Below are 14204 nucleotides of genomic sequence, written 5' to 3' on the forward strand. Positions count from 1 at the left end.
GCCCACGCACCCACTTCAGCTGCAGATAGCCCTTTTCGTATAGCTGTTATCCCTGTTAATTACATGGAGTTATTTTTGAGTTTTACACGTAATTCTTCCGGTAACGAAACTATCCACTATTTAGCATGCAGAACGACTTGTTCCGTTAAAACCCTTACTTATGCATGGAAGTGGAATGGTACCCACCCGATTAACTGCACGGTCCAAGATGTGCCACACGGTTGCTTTAATCTTACCCATGGGACACCTTGGGGAGCACCGCACTCCATCGTGCCCGACCCCAATAATGTCACTCTCTCTATCCCGCCACTTCCTCAAGCTGTTTTACAAACAGTAAAGGTTAAACTTTCTACCCTTGACACCCAGTGTTTTTGGCCGGGGTGTCACACTATTCCGTGTACCTTCAAAACGTCCATGTCCAGGAGGGCTTTTGAAGATATTACGGCATTCCGTTTGTTTTCCACGAAAGCTTTTATGACAACAGGGAGCAATTTTGGTTTACCTGCTCACTGTAAGGCATTTAAAACCTTTACCAACCACTTTAGCCCGGATCTCAAGTCATTATTGGCTCTTTTCAATACAAAACCCCCCCCACTAGTGGGGCTAATTCCAGCTCCCCATGACACCATGTTTTATTGCCAACGGGATGAAAATTCAACCCAGGCCATTTTATATAGTCATTTTCCATATCACTTGAACGTTTGTTGTATCTTGGTACAGGTTACCCTATGCCCTTATCAGTTTTCCAGTGTCACTCACTGGACCGCCCCGCTTACACTCCCAAGTAACGCTCGGAAACGCCGCGATGTAGTTTCCATTGACCAAATCACAGGTGTCATGGGAGAACCAAAATTCTGGTCCAATATGACCCACACTGAGCGTAGGAAGTTTGCTACCAGATGGACTTTATATGGTATGTTCGCCACTGGTGCTTCTGCCTCTGCTTTAGCCATTCAGCAGTTACAGACTTTAGAATTATTGGCAAGACTCGCCAACGGTACGGCAGATGCTTTAGAAGTGTTTAATCGCCAGTTGCAGGACACCTCTAAAATGGCGTTCCAAAACCGTCTTGTACTGGATTTTATGCTAGCTAAAGAGGGTGGGTTCTGTGCAACGTTGAACCTCACTGCACCACACGAGACTTGCCGTCTTATCATTTATACTGCCTCAGAACCCCTCTCCAAAGCTATCAACCAAATCCGCAAGGTAGCAGAAGACACACGCACAATCGTTCAGACCCCTTTCAATTGGCTAACAAGCACATTCGAATCACTATTTAACCTTCGGCTTTCGCCGTGGTTAGTAAATCTGTTAACCCCCCTGTTTACAATCTTGATTGTGATTTTAGTTGGGTCTTGTTGTACTGGCCTAGTTGCCCATTGTATCCGACGTCAGGTTACATCTGTCATGCTTATTACACATCACAAGCACTTTCCTCAGACAAATGTTAACCCCCAAGACATGAGGCGAAGCGCATTATAGAGCTAGTTCAGTAGCCAAGTTCCATTTCTGTTTAACTAGTTAAATTTAATGATAATACTTACCTTGAACTGAACTAGACATGTTAAGGTTCCTGTTCAACTGCGCTTTGAGTGTTTGGGCCGTTGCCCCATTTTCCCTCTAAGGTTTAGAGTGTGTTAAGTAACGGAAGCAACTCCAATGTTCACAGCTGTTTGATGTTCCTTTTGTTATCTTATTATTGTAGTGGTTCGTTTACCAATTTGTTGTAAGCCACTTGGCTCACATGGCCAGGGGGGCATGTTGTAATTATCTTGCACTTGCTAAGTGCTATAGGTGGCCATGTTCGCATGTGTTTAATGTTTATGTAACAAGTGCTGGGTGGATGGGAGACTCTGGGGCTGTAGCGTGGAAGCAGCATGCGGCTGGAATTTTCCGCACGGGGTCTCTCAGGGGGAAGTCCGGGGCTTGTCAATAATGTGATGGTCACCGCCCCGGGCCAATGAGAAAGCACCACATGCAATTAGACCACCCTGCATCACAGAGAGTATAAAAATCATCGCGCTGTGAACTTTGGGGTCTTTGCGCGCCCGACGGAACGTACCCTACGGATTGAATCGACACGGAGCGACCTTCGGCCTGGCCAGCCGGACGGAAGGACGCCAGACCCGCCTGATCCCAGCGACCCTTCCCGGAGATACAATGCCAGTGTGAGTGGGTGCTCACTGGTGCACCCAGCATAGTTGATTCTGTTTTGTTTAACCCTTATTAATAAAATTAAGCCTGACCTTTAAAGCGAGCGTGATCTGCGTAAGCCCGACTATCAAAAGATCCTGTCCACACACACCCAATACAAAAAGACAAGCATCATCTAAGAATTTGTAAAAACAATGAATTTTTAATGACTATTTTAAAAGCATCAATTTCTATTCTGAAAACTCAAATACCTTTACATAGAAAATAAGACTGTTTGTGTACTTTTGAAATGATTCTGAACTCTTATTAAATCCTGACAGAACTAAAAGAGTCTCTCAGAAAAATGAATTGAACATAAGAATTAAATTCTAAAGAAATTTTGAAAAAAAATGCTACTACAAGGACAAGAACAATTAGAATCCAGCTGCATATGCAGTAACAGATGATCTGAAAATGCTGACAAGTAATCCCACCCAAGTGCTGAGACAATGAAAAGATGATGGCAGCCAAGCTTCTCATATGGGCTCCTTCAGTTCAGGGGGAAAAAAATACAAAAGGTATAAACTTTCAAGTTGAGGATGTAAATGAGAGTGCTCTGCTCCCATCTCTTAACTTCAACAGCAGCATTCATCAATAGCACCCTTGTCTAAGATCAGCTGTCCATGTTAATACTGTAGCAGCCAGACAAACTAAATGCAACAGCATCGAGCAGCAGCAACTTTCCAATCCAACTTCCCAAGGGGGCAAGAAGGTCACAGCCAGGCAGCAGCTTCTGGTGCCAGACTCCTGCAGTGGGTAGAAGGTGCAGGGTCCATGCCACGTCAGGGCTGCTACAGCAGTCCAGCTGGGACAGGGTGGTAGTGTCCCCATACATCAACTGCTTGGGCCTCAGAAGCTCCTGAGAGCAAGTACCTCTGGAGTTGCTTGCCAAGGCAGATTTCTATATTGCTGTATTGCTGGGGCCAGCACAGGCGCTGGCACCAGTCTTCAGCTCCCATTCATTTCAACTTTGCTTTAGCTTTGTTAAATGTTTTTTTAAAAAGCTTCCATTTACAGAGAATAGTTTTCAGACACAAGGTTGAAAACTTGTTGTTTCCAACCCTACCCAAATTTATACCAAATGACTAAAGATGGAATTCTTCATCAAAATGCTTCATATAAAAATTGAAATGCAGATGTATGCTAATTTGTCTTTTCTGTTCCCTCACCTCTTCCTCATCCTGCACAGCTTTTTTATGGAGCAAGTGTCACATGCTACAACTGGAATTAGTTTCTGAAATTTGTTCTGCCGAGCATGCTACCATGGGGTAGTGGCAGGGAGTCTGAGTGCACTCTCTAATGATGGAAGAAGGATGTTAGTATAACATGTTTCTCAGGATGACTAGACATTGCAGGATCCCTGTCTAGCTAATGATTCTGGATAGCAAGGGACAGAATGATTTCAAAATTAATCAGAATTTACGGTATACGTAAAATAATCTTTTATTAGTCAAATGTAGACATTTCTCTCAAACCAGGCAAAGAGGTAGACATGACATGTGTTAAGATTTAAGGACTTGTTCATACTGCATTCTATTACCTGTGATGCTGTAATGAAGTTCCTGAATTCTAAATACTGGTGCAGAAGACTATTATTGTCCAGTCTCAATAAACAGTTTTCAAATAGATCCTACACATGAAAAAAAAGACATTTAAGGATAACACAATTTTACACTGGTGTAACATATTAATCCACGGTATGTGAAACACATGACAAGCTTATACTTGTGTGCACATCTAGTGTTCTTAGATGGTACCATAAAACAGGTAGAAATAACAATTTTAAGCTTCTCTCATATGTATGAAGTTAATCAAACAAAAAAAGTTTGCAGCACTGAAGCATATCTAATTAAACCTTATGACACTTCTGAAATTACAGAATACATTAAAGGGGGCTAATCTTTTCAGCAGTCATGCCACCAATTAGCTTCACACCTTCCCAAGTACCACTCTGATCCCTTTCCCCTACCCAATCTACTGCTTGCTTTCTGTTCCCCGTCTTATGTTTCCTGTCCAAGCTTCTGCTCTGCTTTCTGCTCCCTGCCTGGTCTGATGCTCCGCTTTTTGCTCTCTGGCCTATTTGCCCTTGTGCTGCCTGACTCCTCCCCAATTTACTGCATGCCTTACACAGAAGCTACCCATGCCACTTGTGGCATACAAGCCACAGGTTAGCCACCCCTGGTGTATGTTATCATCTTAATCTCTTACATACAGCGAATGAAGGATATACCCTCCTACAAAGAATAAATATACAACCAAACAAAACAGAAAACAAAAAATACTCACAAGTCCTTTAGCCAATATGGATTCTTCTGTCCTGGAACAAATATAGATATTATCAGTTTAAAAAAAATGTAAATTAAAAAATAATCTGTTAATCTGTTGCAGAATCAGCTAAAACAATAGAGAAGACCTTTTTAAAAAAAGGAATTTTCCTCTCACTAGTTCCTATTCTGCTTCCTATCATCATCTTTTCTTAAAACAACTAATTTAAAGATACCAAGTTTAAAAGGCTGTAGATTTGATTCCTCCTTTTGAGGTCAGTAACTGATATTTCCTCTCAATACATACACATGCTCAAGTCAAACAGGTAACAAGACGTTAAATAAAAGAAAACAACAAAATAATCTAGGAAAAGTGCCATCTTCAGTCTTCTGCATGCTTTTTGCTAACAGGAGAAGGGAAAGAGAATGAAAAGTGTATGCCAAGTTGTAACAAAGCACAAGTGGAGTTTTCATCTTAGCTAGGAGTAACCTGTGAAACATTCATGCTTGCCTGATGGTAGTTATGATTTATTCTTTGCAGGCTGAAAATACTGACGGCCAAATGATCAAAACACTTGTGTAGATCTGATTTTCACTGGGCCAAAATGCAGCATACTATGAGGGAAAGCTAAAAATACTTTGCTGGTAACCTTGCTTCATACTAAACTATAATTAGCTCAGGAAAATTATTCAATATACCAATACAGAAAATTTAAATGTTACAAACGGTCTTAGTGTCACTTTCCAAAAACAGTTTTGAAGGCAACTACGTACAACAAACTTAAAAAATAAATGCACTATCACACAACTGCCATACAGTTAGGACATTTTTCTCCCTTCTTTGGAGAGAAGGGAAATCATCTTGTGCTGAAACCTGCTAAATTAGCCTTCAGCTTCAAATACATTTTCCTGGAATTTGAAGAGATTCAAGGTCTGATTTATATATTACAAAATTAGATCAGAAAGAAACTGGGACAATAAAAGCAGACAAATACAAAACCAATACATTATTTGGAATTCCAAATATAATACCTACCTTTTCAATAGGACTTCAACATGTAACATGTTACACTGTAGAAGATAGGATGGACTAAAATAGAAAGTTAAGTATGAATAAGATTGCAGGGATCATACAGCCTACATAGTGACATAAAAATATGCTTTCTGTATGTATAGCAGTAATAGCTATTACAAAAAACTATGAGAGAATGTTTTGGCTAAAAAAATAACTTTGAAATTAATGCATTCTAGTCATTGTCATTCCCATCCCTACTGGCAAGATGGCTATCATGAACACATTTACATATGTGCTTAGTTATAAATGCGAAAAATCCCCCTCAGCTTCTACTGTATTATTACTCTTATATAAAATTAAGCATAAGCATCTGCAAGTCCAGTGGCTTTAAAAAGTCTACATGCAAATTACATAACTGTGCCCTGAAAAGAATACAGGTAAGCATAGGCTTAAATAATAACTGGTGATTAATACACAGGGATTTGCTTCTGTTCCCAATTACCCTCTTCAGCATGGCTGGTCAAACTCACCCTGCCTCACAGGCAAGATTCAGATGTTGCTCACCCTGCCCCTGCCACATGGGAGTTAAGGCTGTCACTACTTGTACCCCAGTGCTGACATGTCCCCCCGAAAAGGGCTCCATACCTGCAGTTTGAACACCAGGCTATGCCCCCACTCACCCCACCCACAAATTCCAAGCCTCCATGGGAGCCAGAAAACAGTTCTCTGAACCAGATCTGCACACCTGACACCCCTGCTCTATAGCAATCACCAAACAGCTACTGAATACAAATGGAGAAGAATTAACTCTTACCTAAAGATCATTGGAAAGCAATCAATACCAATATACTGAACAAACACCAAGTATGATAGACATGCCAAAGAATCCACAGAATCATTTCTATCTATATCCAAAAATTCACTATTATCCCAGTTCTGATTGTGGCTTCCATGTGAAAATACTGCTGGTATGAATTCTCCTATATCCAATAAAATGCCCTGTAAAAAGAAAGGTCAATGACATAGAGCTGCTTTATAGAAGAAAAAAACCCAATAATTCAGGTTTCAAACTAGGAGTCGAACCAAAAATGGTGAAAATAGTAAAATCTCTACATACTGGTTATACATTATTCCTGAAAAATAGTTTTGTCTATATGTATATTTAACACAAAAGTAGGTTAAAGGAGTATCACAAAAGTTGCAAAGTCAAGCACTCAAAAGTTAGGAAATGACATAATTATGGTTGCCCTATATAACCATTATTTGGTCCCTCCTGTATGTGCATTCTGAAAACATAGGTGCTCTGACCCAAATAGCAGCAATAATTATGTAATCAATCACATACTAGTACTTTCACAGGACCACTGGAGAAAAGTCATTTAATAGTCAACACTGAATTTGTTCAATACATGTCATCACTGTTCAACATGTAATCCACAACTCAATTCGATTTAAACCCTGCCCCTAAGATAAATTCATTAATCTCCTCACATTTTTAATGCTTACTACTATAGCTTTTGAGTAGCTCACAAATAGTCATCAATTTTTTTTCACAAGGTGCAGTGAGGTGAGGTGATGCTCACCTCATAGAAAATGATAAATTCTCATTTTATTGATGCTGAGCAAGACAAAAATAGATTGAAGTCAATCCAGTAGTTCTGGACTGCTCAATTTGAACATCCAGGACCTCACTTTGCATTCTTCTGGTATTAAACACCTTTTATATGTTCAAAGCAGAACTCCCATTAACTAATCATAGCTGTAGATGTTTGGCATTTCTGCAAATCAAGTATCAGAAGCTCAAGTAAGATACCTAGTAAATGAATATATAAAGCTACATTTCACCAGATGTCCAGCATCAGACAGGAACCACATGGCAGAGACAAGGATATGTATGGTCCAATTCTCCACAGCAGTATTCAACTGTCTTAACCATGAGACCCCTCTTGTGGCAAGCCCTTGCCTCATTTATTACACACTTTACAAATGCAGCATTGGTCTTGCAGATAAGAATCTCCTTCACTGCACAACCCGGGCATTTCTCCAGAGCAACTCCATCTTGTGCTCTGAATGAGACAAGCATTCTACAGAAAAAATAATATAGGACCATGTAATTGAAGATTGTATCACAATGTATAGACATGGAGGGGCTGAATTAAGTATGAAGAGGCAGTATCAGTTCTGGCATTTCCTTACCTTCGAATGCTTTATTTGGCAACACTTAACAAACAAAACAAAACCAGCCTCCTACAAAAACTAAAAGCCCGATGTTAAAAACAATTTTAAATGTCCTAGATGTTAAAAACAAACTGAGGAAACCGAAGTTGCATCACCTGTAACATACTGACATTCACATGGATCACTACCAGGGTTGGAACTTTTGAATCCACCAAAGAGATCTCCATCTGAACTAACGCACTACTTAAAGTAGCACATTGTCTTCCTCTATATGGATCAGTGCCAGAGGATTACCAGTGGATGTCACAGACAACTGATAAGAACAGAGGAATGGCAGGACTCAAAAACTGGTGATTTCATTCCCGGTCTGGAGGAAAGTATTCTCTGGGCTCAGATTATTCTGTCCCTTCACCTCAAGTTTGACCCATCCTGTCCCATCCCTCCCATGTCCTAGTCCTATCCCCTCCCTATCTCTATCTCCTTTTCTCAGTCTCCATTCCTCAGACTTCTTGTATCTGTCCTAGTATCTCCCATTTGACCTCAATATAATCTCTACTAGCCTGCTTGCAGAGTCATGACTATTCTCCCTTTCATGGTTCCTCAGATATACTCTCTCCCTTCACCCCATGCCTCTAGTCTGCAGTAGCCCTTACATACACTTTCCCTTTCCAGCTGACACCTCAGATTCCTTCCTTATGTTCCTTATTAAAGCTCAGTTTTGTTTAGGGGTGCACCAATAAAGATTTCCTTGGCCAATACCAATAGCCAATTATTCACCAGGCATATCAGCTAATACTGATCCAATAACCAATTTGCAGGAATGCAGCTAAGCAGCATCGAGAGCAGCACTCTGCAGATAAATCTAAGGAGGGGGGAGGAAAGGGAAGCTAGGATGGCAGATCAAGAGACCCCCACAGTGAGGGAGGGAGTGCAGCAGGGGCTGGGGCGCTGCCCAGCCAGGGCAGTGAATGAGATACTGGGGTAGCTGCGTACAGCTCATCCAGGGGATCAGCGTCCCAGCACTTAAAAATGGTGGCTGGGGCTCTTGAACTAAAGCTTGTCAAATTAGCTTTAGTTGAAGCACTGCAGCCACAATTTTAAAATGCAGAGAAGCTTTTAAGAGCAAGCATGGATGCAGGCTGCCTACTGTGGGCTCTCTGCCCTGCTGCCTTTGCCCCAGGAGCTGTGCCAGCTATGCATCCCCTGCCCACCCGGTAGCAGGAGGCACAACTCACTGCCACTACTGCTGCGGGATGGGTAGGGGACTTGCAGCCAGCATGTGGCTCCCAGAGCAAAGGCAGCAGGGCAGAGAGCCCAAATACTGCAGTGGGCAACCTGCCACTGCCCCGTGTACATATCTGGGGGGGCACATGCCTCCCCTCAAGGGGCACGCAGTGGCAGGGAGCTATGCCCCCTCCCCTGAGCCCCTGCACAAGCTGCCCATGTCTCTGCCCCACTCCTGGCCCTGGGGTCCTATTCACTGCCCTGGCTGGGCAGTACCCCCACCCAGCCCCAGTGCTACTCCCTCCCTCACCATTGGGGCCTCAATCTGCCCCCCGCATGCCTCTTTCCTCCTCCACAATCCTTCCCCTCCACAGACTTACCTGCAGGGCACTGCTCTCCATGCTGCACAGCTGCATTCTTGGCCACATGCATGCTGCGGTCACATGGAGTTATGTGATGTCCAGGGGCCCTGGATAGAAGGCATATTTATCAGTACATTACTGGCTATACTGGCCAAAAAAAGCTGATAGCCAATAATGTTAATTTTCCTTTTATCAGTGCCAATCCAATATGGCACTAATATATTGGTGCACCTCTCGTTTTGTTACCCTTCCCAAGTTGCCTCCTTGGCGAAGTCTATTTGTCTGGCAATCCCAGTACTCTCTTGTACCTTAGTTCTTTATTAAATCTCTCCCCTCTCCCCCACTCCAGTTTCTAGTCCCAGTTTCCCTGCCATAGCACTCCCAGGCCCCTTGCTCAGCCAGTTCAAGTTTCCTCCAACCTCTTACTACCAGATCCAGTTTGCAGTAGCCCAGAGATAAAATTACAAAATGAGTCCTACACAGTCCCAAGCATAGAACATTCCCAACATGGGTGAAATCAAGGAGGAATTTAGCTGCAAAGCTCCAATATGTCTAAGTTGCACCATGGGCAAACCCAGTTTTTGGAGATCTAGAACTTGGACAAACATGGGTAGGTTTTTTCTGGGATGGCAAAAGGCATTCCCTGACACCAAAGCTACCCTCGAATTTCACGTGCTTGTTCCATAGCATTTGAGTGCTGGAGGTTCTCAAAGCAAAAGTCATCAGAATTTTTTGTTTACAAAAAAAGTAATTTCCCTATAAACTCTGTAATTTCCTAAAAAGATATTCATGAAAAATATCCATCTTAAACAGCTAAAAAGTTTGGCAACTGTAAAAGGGATCTTAAAATGAGAAATGTTGGACAATGCTTAACATTTTTATACAGCAATTGCTGAGACTGAAAAGTAGTATGCAAATAATCAAAATTAATTTTTAGCTAAAAATTATAATGGACATTTATCCAAATCAGAAAGCCACTGATATTGAGAGATGCTAAAAGCAAATATAAATGAACATCTGTATACATGCTTGCGCTGCTGCACTAGGAGCTTTTAAAAGTGCCCAGAGCTGAGGCACATGCAGTTGTTTAAGTGGCAAAATGCATGTCAGCACTGAGAAAATGGCAGCAGCACACTAAAACAATGGTGTTTTAGTTCAAAAGCGCACTGCTGTCATTTTCTGTGATTAATTGAGTCTGCTCCAACCTGCTGGATCTCCAGCATGTCATGGGATGAAAAGGTATGTGTATAAATACCCAATAATGTCTATTAATTACTTATAGACTGGAAAGTCTAATAGCACTAGTTGAGAATAATAGCATTACAATTATCTACCTTGTACATTTCCTGAAGCTTCATTTTGTAGGACAAGTTAAAAATGTCACTTATGTGTATATTTAAAAACTACAGAAGTCACTGAGACTTGAGCATATGTGTAATTTTAAAGGGATAATTATGTGCTGTTCATATAATTTTCACTTTATGCAAAACAGGACTGGGTTAGATTTTTATAACGCAGCTCTACCTACTGATATCCAGGTTTTGTTTTGTTTTTTTAATAAAAACACAAGGGCTACAGTGAATAAAGCAAATTAAAAAAAAACATCAAATGTGATATTAACTTTAGTTACTCAGTGATCTCAATGATTCCTCCTCACAGGGCATCTCTTTGCTTCAATGTTAGCTTGGATTCTCTGTAGTTTAGTTCATACCTCCCAAGCTAATCTTTTTTTCTTTCAATAAATATAATACCTTTGCCAAGCACCCAAGTAGCAGAGAGTATTTTATGACCAATGTGGAGTGACTAAATACTCACTGCCTTACTAGCTGGGGCATCAGCAACATTTAGGTGTCCATCAACCTCCCCTAACAGGCCAGATAGCTTGAGTTTAAGACACTGTTAAATTAAAATGAAAGATTTGTGTGTGTACAACAGTCAGTCTACAGAAAACTTTTGAGTTATAGCTTGAGCTAACATTGCAGTGAAAACAAACCCCTAGAAGCCCTAAAGGCTGGTATATCACTAAATGGTGGATCAGTTGCAACAGAGCAATGGGTACTGATTACATGGAGAGCAGCAGCCCAAAGCAAATCAAAAAGACTGAATTTGTTCTATTAACTGCAAGTCATTTCTTGTACAACACCTGGCAGACTTTAAAAGCCAAGTATTGTTAACCCTAGAGATTTTACACTTTTCTGGGTTGTTACCCGAGTCAGTTCTATCTTACAGAATCCCACAAGTCATCTTGCTAATCAAAACAGGAAGCCAACTGATTTCTGAGACATTAAGATGAATACCGGACTATAGTGACTGATTTTGCAAATCACTATAATTCATTTGACTGTACTTACTATAATTTCAGCTGCAAAATGCCTTAAGGGATGTTCTTCAATGTCTTCAAGCTGATCAAGCTGTGCTGTTAATAAGGGGTATTTCAAGCTTTTCAAACAACTGAAACAAAAGGGGTCGACTATAATTAGAAGCTTTCAAGAAAAGCACTACTACAGCCACTAATAAAAATGTTATGATGCCACAACATGCAGGAGGCCTGGAACTGCCTCTCCCCCCCACTTGCTGTTGTTTCTCATGCTGGGTCTCCCACGAGAGGATCTGACTCTCTGGCTTTTCTTTTTTCCTGTTCTGATACCTAGTGGCCCCACTTGAACCCTGATATCTCCAAAACAGGATATGCCTCGCTCCATTGTAAGTTACAGAAGTACTATCACAAGGCACAGGAAGCCTTATCAGTCCTCATCAATCTCCCTAGTCAGGGAATCTTGCCCTTTTTCCATTAGTTCATGGATATAGAAGGTTTTTGTTTTGTTTTTAAAGAGCTGTAGGTTATTTCATACCATTATAAAAATATGGATACACCATAAGTTATTCAATGACTCTGGATGAAATTTCCCTTGATCATTTTGTTCCATTAAACATCTATTTTAAAACAGAATAAAGAGACTCACAATTTAAGCAATTCTTCCTTCAACTCCTTCTCACCACTTTCCGATGTCTTCATATTTTTAACAACTTCAGCCACAAAGGGTTTAGTAAAATCCACTACTGCATTGCAACACTGGCAGAGATGAAGCTTATCTTCTTGTATTTGGTCTTTTGTGTAAGGTACAGGTAGGAGAGATAGCTGATTTAAAATTGTAGACAATGATAGTCCTACTGAGTATGATTTCTTGCCATGAAGTTTCAATATCACTGAAACAAAAAGTTTTTAGACATCCAGTTATCTACTACCTGCTAGGAAAAATTAGTATTAGGGATATGTGACACATTAATGTCTTCTGAAATACACCAACACGTTTTTTTTCTGCTGCAGTAGATCCTATATTTGAAAACAGGCAAAGGGGATAGGTGTTAAGAGTTTTGGGGCTAAAAAATATTAATACCTGCAATACTATGAATGGGTATACAGCACTGAGAATCAGTACCTTTTAATTCTGGACCATGGGAAACACCACCACCACATTCCTGATTATTGCAAAGAAACTTTATAATGGCATCCTACACAATTAACATGCATACAACACATCTTTCTGCCATAAAGCATAGGCAAGAACTGAATATACAAGCCTTCACAAACCTGGTTTAATAGAACAAGTATTTATAGGCCTAAAAGCATCTGCCTAGAGCAGGGGTAGGCAATGTTTTTTGGCCAGAGTACACATAGGAGCACCTTAGTCCTGGTCTGGATGCATGGCAGCGGGCGCAGAGGGGAGGGGGCTGAAATAGGGGGAAGCAGGACAGCCACAATCCTGTGTGGGGAAGCAGCTCAGCCCAGACACATGGTGAGGGAGGTGAGCAGCCCAGTGCCAATCTGGACATGTGGGGAATAGGAGAGGGGGACGAGCAGCCCAGCCCTGATCCAGACACAAGTGGGAGGCAGAGAGGTATGGAGCAAAACAATCAGAACATGTGGGTGGCGAGGGAGCAGCCTGGCCTGATCTGAATGCAAAGGGGGCAGGCCCAGCCCTGATCCTCCTTTGCTGTAAGGGCTGGGTGAGGTTGCATCCTGGCATGTGGAGCTTCCATCATTCCCCTCAACAGGTCTTCCCACCTGGGGGCCAGATGTCATGGCTCTGTGGACTGGAGGTTGATTGCCCATTTTAGAATCATCTTCCCAATCATCAGAATGCTTTCCTTCTTCATAAATTCCAACATCATTTAACACCCTACATCTCATGGGCTGCTGATTACTTAAAATTCAAGTAAAATACATAATCTGAATGATGTGTTTGTTCAAATCAGAAAACTGACTTCAATTGCATAGAAATGAGTACTTGGCACCATGGGAAATGTTTGGTTCCAGTTTTTAAATCTCTTCTTACTTATTTGGTTTAAGCTGGTGTTATAAATCAGTATTTTTTTCCCCATAAAAGAAACATGAGTAAATGTCACAGATATAGATGACTACTACAGGAGGAAAATGACAGTAGCTGAGAGAAAAGAAAGCTTTTTTTAATACAAGCAATAGCTGAATACTGCTGTTCCATGAATCTCCATCCACTTGAACAATTCACTGCATCACTAGGCTCTGTTGTTATAATCAGTCTAAATAAATTCTGAAATTATCTTTTGTATGCTCCCAAGAACATCAGCCATTATACATCATTACTTGTAGCATTACTTTAACTACAAGTAATGAAAATATTAGGCTAGAAATGTCTTGAATTTGTTTCAACAGAAACTAAATTGACATGGTTATTTGGAAAAGCTACTTTTAAGTGTATAACCAGATTAAAAAAATGTATTTTACCTGTCTGTAGAGGTTGAAGCAAGAGCATAATAGTTTCAGATGTCTGTTCCCCAGATGTCTGCTCAATTTGCTCAAGTAAGCCCAATAAAAGCTCCTTTGGGTTACTAAGCTGGAAGAAGAAAATAAGTCTTTCTATATTTACTTATCTGTAAAGTCTATTTTACAGTCTTTTTAAAAATAATAACCACTCCAAAAACTACAAA

General features: G+C 41.0%; 1 protein-coding gene across 5 annotated transcripts in view; it reads right to left on the bottom strand.

The window, feature by feature from the left end:
• Positions 1-14204, bottom strand: part of GLMN (glomulin) — a 38032-nt gene that overhangs the window by 19508 nt on the left and 4320 nt on the right. For all 5 annotated transcript variants that reach the window (XM_090048988.1, XM_090048987.1, XM_090048986.1 and 2 more), the window contains 7 exons: positions 14002-14110; positions 12200-12443; positions 11588-11687; positions 6287-6471; positions 5494-5547; positions 4480-4510; positions 3734-3823 (listed from right to left, as the gene is read on the bottom strand). In XM_090048988.1, the coding sequence (XP_089905114.1) occupies positions 3734-3823; positions 4480-4510; positions 5494-5547; positions 6287-6471; positions 11588-11687; positions 12200-12443; positions 14002-14110 (813 nt within the window). The remainder of the gene's footprint in view (positions 1-3733; positions 3824-4479; positions 4511-5493; positions 5548-6286; positions 6472-11587; positions 11688-12199; positions 12444-14001; positions 14111-14204) is intronic.

This window comes from Crocodylus siamensis, chromosome 5 (genome assembly GCF_052110815.1).
Source record: "Crocodylus siamensis isolate JL-2025a chromosome 5, ASM5211081v1, whole genome shotgun sequence".
Lineage (NCBI taxonomy): Eukaryota > Metazoa > Chordata > Crocodylia > Crocodylidae > Crocodylus > Crocodylus siamensis.